Source organism: Microtus ochrogaster, linkage group LG9, assembly GCF_000317375.1.
Source record: "Microtus ochrogaster isolate Prairie Vole_2 linkage group LG9, MicOch1.0, whole genome shotgun sequence".
NCBI classification, from domain to species: Eukaryota; Metazoa; Chordata; class Mammalia; order Rodentia; family Cricetidae; genus Microtus; species Microtus ochrogaster.
The window spans coordinates 19024729-19031661 of NC_022034.1; the positions used below are offsets into that span (position 1 = coordinate 19024729).

A 6933-nucleotide genomic window follows, 5' to 3' on the forward strand; every position below is an offset into this window, starting at 1 on the left:
AAAAAATTTCCCTTTTTATATTAAAAATTTTAATGGATCTGCATTAAGATATTTCAGAAGTGAATCATAGAACTACAAATATAAAAGAATACATTTGGGTGGAGGCGAATTTTAAAGAAAATATGCAGTGGCATATGCAAATGAAGGGAAAACATGAAAGTTTTGGCATTGTTATATGGAGATGTAATGGACACTGAGAAAATAATGAGTCCAGGTATGGCCAAAAATGAATCTACATGCTACACGCGCGCGCACACACACACACGCACACACACGAGGTGAGCATACCTAACCTAAAAATCTGAAATCCAAGTTACTTCAGTATGAATTTTTTTAAGTGATAACATAATGTCATACGTAGAAGATTCCATACTTTGACAGGTTGAAGTCAAAATTCTGACGCACTAAAACAACATTTAAAATTTTCAGGCTTAATATAAATGCATGTAGATGAAAATGAATTTCACATATAGACTAAAAAACTCCCAATTCTAGGACAATTATGCATTATGTAGATATGCCAAAATAAAGAAAATTTGAAAGGGAGAGGGAGAATAAGTCTTCCCCAGGGATAACCCCACAAACCTAATTCCATATGGTCAGTCCTAGGAACATATACACAAGTAACACTAAATGAACTCAGAAGGATGTGTTTATACAATTATATTTCTATATGTAACAATGATAATTAAAGAAAAAGGGCAATGAATTTCAGAGAATGAGGGACACAGGAGGAGTTAGAGGGATGGGGTAAATCATATAAATACAGTACTTACCTATGAAGTTCTACCAAAAAAATTTTTCTTAAAGAAAATTTGAAACATATCTGTTCTAAAATATTTTTGATAAGAGATATTGAACAAATGTGTGTCTGTGTCTGTGTGTGGGGGACATAGGAATAAGTGTTATTTTAAAGGAGTAAGTATTTAGGACCAAAAAAAATAATAAGGCAAATGTGACTGTCTTAGAGAATGCTCACATATCAAGAATGAAAGAGATCATCAAGAAATTATGAAGAAAAACAAAGTAAATAAATACCTTTTAAAAAGAAAATATAAAGAAGGATTAGAAAAGAGGAGGGGGACCAGTGGCAATGAGGAAGGAGGTGACAACTGTGGGCAATGCAGTACAAATATGTTCAAAGCACTTTATGTATATGTATAAAACACCAAATGAAGCCCCCTACTTGATACAACTAGTAAACACTAATAAGACAAAGTTTAAGTGAAATGTCAAGATAGGGTGCATCATAGAGCCACGGGTAAAGAGTCAGAATCTAAAAGCTGGTTTGGTAAGTAGTATCAAATATTAATATTTAGTAACATCAGAAGTTTAAAACATAGGTTTAAGAACAAGCTTTCAGTAACTGGTGAACCTGTAAAAACATTTTATTTATGCTTATGTTCAAGAAATCACCATCCTGTCACAGATAGAAAATAAAATGGATAGGGCCAATCAGATTAGTATTTCCAAAAGTTAAGTAGAAAAAAAACTTTGAAGAAAACTTTTAGTGAAGTTAAACACCACTTTTAAGCTGAAGAGAAAGTGCCCCCTGAGCAGGAAAAGTTAAGATACAAAACAAAAAAGGAGCAATTTACAGAGTGAAAAGAATGATACCCAGGAAAGGAAGGGCAAGGACTTGAGAGAAAGGGTGTAAAGACAGCGAAGATACGGATGGTGAAAGAAGATACTGGGTGTCTCTGGGAAGAGGAAAGAAGTTCAAACACTTCCCTTTAATGAAAAGCACTGGGATGTAAGTAGGAGGAAGCTGGTGTGGGAGAGTGAGGCAGAGAGCGGTGAGGTGTGGAGTCCATTGCTACCTCTTACCTGCCTTAAGGTCCTCGCAACTATGCTTTCTAGCACTGGGCCCCGGTCTTCATGCAGCAAGTGAACTTCATCAAGAATCAGGAGTTTCACAATTTGAGAAAGAGCAACATCTCCAACACTCTTCCTTGTTACTACATCCCATTTTTCTGGTGTGGTCACAAGCATCTAAAAGACATAACAAGCAAACTAAAATAGAGAAAAAGCCACACAGATTAGTTTTCATCTCTATGGATACTTCCATATGGCGCAAATCAAGTATTTAAGATATCCCATGATGTCAGGTTATTCACTAATGACAATGGCCAATTCAAGAGTATATTTCTCCAAGGTATTATTTTTGATGATTATTTAAAGCTGAGTGTGGTTTACCGGCAAATTATAGGTAAATCATAAAAATATCTCATGATGTGAGCACTGCTGTTAAAATAGCATATGTCAAAAATAATGATTTTCAGAAAAAAGACGAGGAAAGACAGAAAACTGAAGAGGAAATAAAATTAAAATTAAAACTTTACTCTGGTATGCCATCCGTGGTAACATTCTTCAAATATAGAATATGCTACTACTGATATGAACTTCAAAAACCTTCCCTTAGTGTCTACTGTAGATAAATACTTCATATATTAAACATTTATACATCATTTTATAAAACTTAGTTGACACATACAACAGTGGGAAATCAGGGACTCAACGATCAGAGTATTCATGTAAGCTTCAGAGAAGTAGACCATCTGGTAATATATAATGAATTGTTTGACTCTTGCAAAAGCACACTGGGAGAGAAAAAAAAAATTACCACCTTCCACTGTAATGACACCATACTAGGAAATACACCTGTAACTGATTAATTCAAAAAATAGATGAGGTAACATATCAAAACTAAAGCTTCTCTTCCCAATAGATGACATCATAGAAACTGGTGACAATTAGTCATTCAACTATGCTTTCCTTTGCAAGAGAAACTGTTCTCACTAATATACTTCCATATCTGCTCTGACGTCATGAAGTGACGTCAATATTACTTTAGGCTGCAAATGATGAATATGATATTAACAAACGCACAATACAAGCTCAACAATATGATCTGATTTACCATTAGAGATGGCACTGCTATCATTCTGAAATAAACTGTGGCAACTGAAAAATTTTACAAAAATATTAATTAGCTGATAGAAATGAAAAAGACTAAGCAATGCAAATCTAAAGTATGTGGTGCTGTAAGTTCTATAACTAAAACAGCAATTCTCCCAAACTTAAAACAAAGCACATCAAATATAATGAAGCTATTTTATTATCTGCATAAATTGAGAGCTACAAACTATACTATTCAAATATAATGAACCCTAAATCTGGCATGTACCTCACCATGAAGTTGGAGATGACTCTAAACATTGTTTTTCTTTTTGAAGATTTGTTTTATTTTATACATATAAGTATTTCATCTGTCTGTATTTATGTACACCACATTCATGCTTGATCTCCATCAAAGCAAGAAGAGGATGATAAGATTCCTTGGAGCTGGAGTTTACGGATGGTCGTAGGCCACTATGTAGGTGCTGGTAGCCTTACCTGGTCTTCTACAAAAGCAGCAACTGCTTTTTTAACCCCTGAACCTTCTGTCCAGCCTACCCTATACCTGGCCACAGTGTATTCTTATAGTTAACACTTTCAGAAATAATAATGAAATATCAGTCAAACTGTGAAGTCAAAATTTAGACATAAGAACACTGAGCTACCATGTCTGAAGAAGCCTGCTCACAATCTGTTTCTATAGTTTACTTCAGTTCATTAATAAGTGGCTTCATTTATATTACTATTTTGCCATTTCAGTTCCCTGAACTAAAAGGATTTGAAAATAAAGTGTCACATTTGCTTAATGAACCAGAACTCAAGCAAGACATTCCATCTGCTCTTGGATTAGGCCATGAGTTAACTGTCAACATAACTTTTATCAGTACATTTACTTAGCCCCTCAATAGTATAAAAACTGTGTTTTTGAAATTGTTCCAATGTTATTCTGCCCACTGAGAAATTAGCATTGTTGAGATGCTACCATTAGGCTAAAAAATTAATGTATCACATTTTTAAAATGCTCATCAATTAGACACCAAAATTAAAGGACCCAAGATTTGTCAAGAAAGAGTCACAGTAAAATTTACCCTACATCAATCTATATATAGTAAAATTAAAACATTTAATTTTATAAGAATTATTTGTGACTAATTTAAACTACTCTTTGCTAAGTATAAAAAGAACATTACAGCAAAGAGGGCATGCTTCAACAAATGAAGAATGTCCCCCAGGAGTCCAAGTATTTAGAAATTTGTACCAAATAGAATTCTTTGAATTTTGAGCTTAGAACTGAGAAACCACAAAGCATCCTGTCAAATAACATCTGGGAGAAGAATGATTCTCAATGTGTATTTTACATTCCCCATATATTAAGAGATGTAACTAATTGAATGTTCCTTGAGGAATAGAAAATGAAAAATTCAAGAGGCAGAAGGCCTCCATCAGCTAGCTACTGCAGGCAGATGGTCGGTTCCAATGTTATACAGCAGATATATGCTTAGGCATAAAGAAATTATTTTGTGGTCTGGGTTCCCGGCTGGAGAGCCCTGCTCTCTAGGCACTAATCCTCAGAGGCACATCCCACGCTCCATCTGCACCCACCAATGCTCCAGAGACCCCAGAGCAGCCTCCCAACACCAGTGCATCTGTGATCACTGGATCCTTGGCCCTGACTGCACCTGAAGAGGTGTCAGGGTTCCCAGCTGGAGAGCCCTGCTATCTAGGCACTAGTGCCCAAAGGCTCATCTAACACCCGGTCCCTACCCAACAAAGCCCCAGAGAACCCAGAGCAGCCCCACACACCCACAACCATTCCCTTCTGCATCTGCAATCACCAGAGCCTTGACTCTGACTGCGCAAGAAGAGGAGTCCCCAGAACTGCACAGCCCAGCCTGCACCTGGAGAAAGAGCAACCACCTAACCCACAGTACCCACTGTACTAATTGACGGAAAAGGGTCCCTGAAGCACAGGCCCCAAATATACCCACTGAAGGAAGAAATGAGTAGACGGGAGTGTAAGAATACATTCAACAACATAAAGGGTAATATGGTAGCACCAGAAGCTAGGGGTTCTACATCAGCAAGAACTGTCCTTCCAACACAGATGAAAAAGAAAAAAGGACATTAAAAACAACTTTATGAAGATGATAAGGCCCTTAAGGAGGAAATGCAAAATTACTTCAAAGAAATGGGAGAAAAGTCAGACAAAAAATTAGAAGAAATCAACAAATCCAAAAAGAAAACAAAGAAAGCAAAAATAAATAAAGAAGTAAATAAAAAATAAAAATAAAAACAAACAGGTGAAGGAAATGGTTCAATATTTGAAAATTGAGATAGAGGCAACAAAGAAAAACCCCACAAAATGAATTCTGGATTCTGAAAATGGAAAATTTGGGTAAATGATCAGGATCTACAAATGCAAGCATAACCAACAAAATACAAAAGATGGAAGAGAGAATCTCAGGCATTGAAGATACAATAGAAGAAATGGGGCTGGAAAGATGGCTCAGTGGTTGGGAGCACTGTCTGCTCTTCCAGAGGTCCTGAGTTCAATTCCCAGCAACCACATGGTGGCTCCAAACCATCTGTAATGAGATCTGGCGCCCTCCTCTGGCATGTGGGCATACATGGAGGCAGAAAGTTGTATACATAATAAATAAATAAATCTTTTTTTTTTTTAAAAAGAAGAAATGAATTCATTGGTCAAAGAAAATGATAAATTTAACAAATTCTTAACACAAATCATCCAGGAAATCTGGAACACCATGAAAAGATAAAACCTAAAATGAATAGGAATAGAAGGAAAAAAACTCCAGCTCAAAGGCACAGGAAATATATTCAACAAAATCATAGAAGGAAACTTTCCCAACCTAAAAAAGGATATATGTATAAAAGTGTAAGTACCTTGTAGAACACCAACTAGAGGGGACAGAAAAAGTCCCCTCGTCATATAATAAACAAAACACAAAACATACAAAATAAAAAAATATTGAGAGCTGCAAAGGAAAAAGGTCAAGTAACATATAAAGGCAAACCTATCAGAATTACACCTGACTTCTTAATGGAAATTCTGAAAGTCAGAAGTTCCTGAATAGACATTTTACAGACAGTAAGAGACCACATATGCCAGCCCAGACTGCTATACCCAGCAAAGTTTGCCCTAAGCAAAGTTCTAGAAGTAAAACTCCAACCCAAGGAAGTTAGCTACTCCTATAAAAACACAGGTAATTGACAAGACCACACCAACAAATCCAAAGAAAGAAAAAAATACCACCACCACTAACAAAAACAGAATAAGAAACTGACCATCATTGGTCATTAATATCTCTTAATATCAATGGTCACATTTTGCCTATTAAAAGACACAGGCCAACAGAATGGATATGAAAACAGGACCCATCCTTCTCCTGCATACAAGAAACACACCTCAACTTAAAATACAGACATTATCTCAGGGTAAAGGGTTGAGAAAGATTTTCCAATCAAATGTACTTAAGAAACAGGCTGCTGTAGCTATCCTTATATCTAACAAAATAGACTTCAAACTAAAATTAATCGTAAGAGATGAAGAATGACAGTTCATATTAGTCACAGAAAAAATCCATCAAGATGAAGTCTCAATTCTAAACATCTATAACCCAAATACAAACACACCCACATTTGTACAAGAAACATAATTAAACGTTAAATCACACATTAAACCTCACACACTAGTAGTAGGAGACTTCAATACTCCACTCTCATCAGTGGACAAGATGGCCAAACAGATACATAACAGAATTCAGTTACATAGGCATTCTTCATATATTTCAAAGACTACATTTATGTATATAAGTACACTTAAATATGGCATTTAAAATGTTTAAATAACTTAGGGCTTTTCATGACAATGAGATGCACCAGCTACTTCAAGAGGACAATGGGCATCAAAGAGGCTCCTTATGGAGTTGGTTAGCCATTTGGGCAAGAAACTGCTCTTGCCTGGACTGATGCACAAATGGGACACACAGAACCCTCAGAGAGAGGACTGCTGAA

General features: G+C 35.9%; 1 protein-coding gene across 1 annotated transcript in view; it reads right to left on the reverse strand.

Annotated features, from left to right (window-relative positions):
• Nucleotides 1-6933, reverse strand: part of Ascc3 (activating signal cointegrator 1 complex subunit 3) — a 315331-nt gene that overhangs the window by 211061 nt on the left and 97337 nt on the right. Inside the window, exon 11 of the mRNA XM_005363511.2 lies at nucleotides 1828-1992. Coding sequence (XP_005363568.1) covers nucleotides 1828-1992 — 165 coding nt within the window. The remainder of the gene's footprint in view (nucleotides 1-1827; nucleotides 1993-6933) is intronic.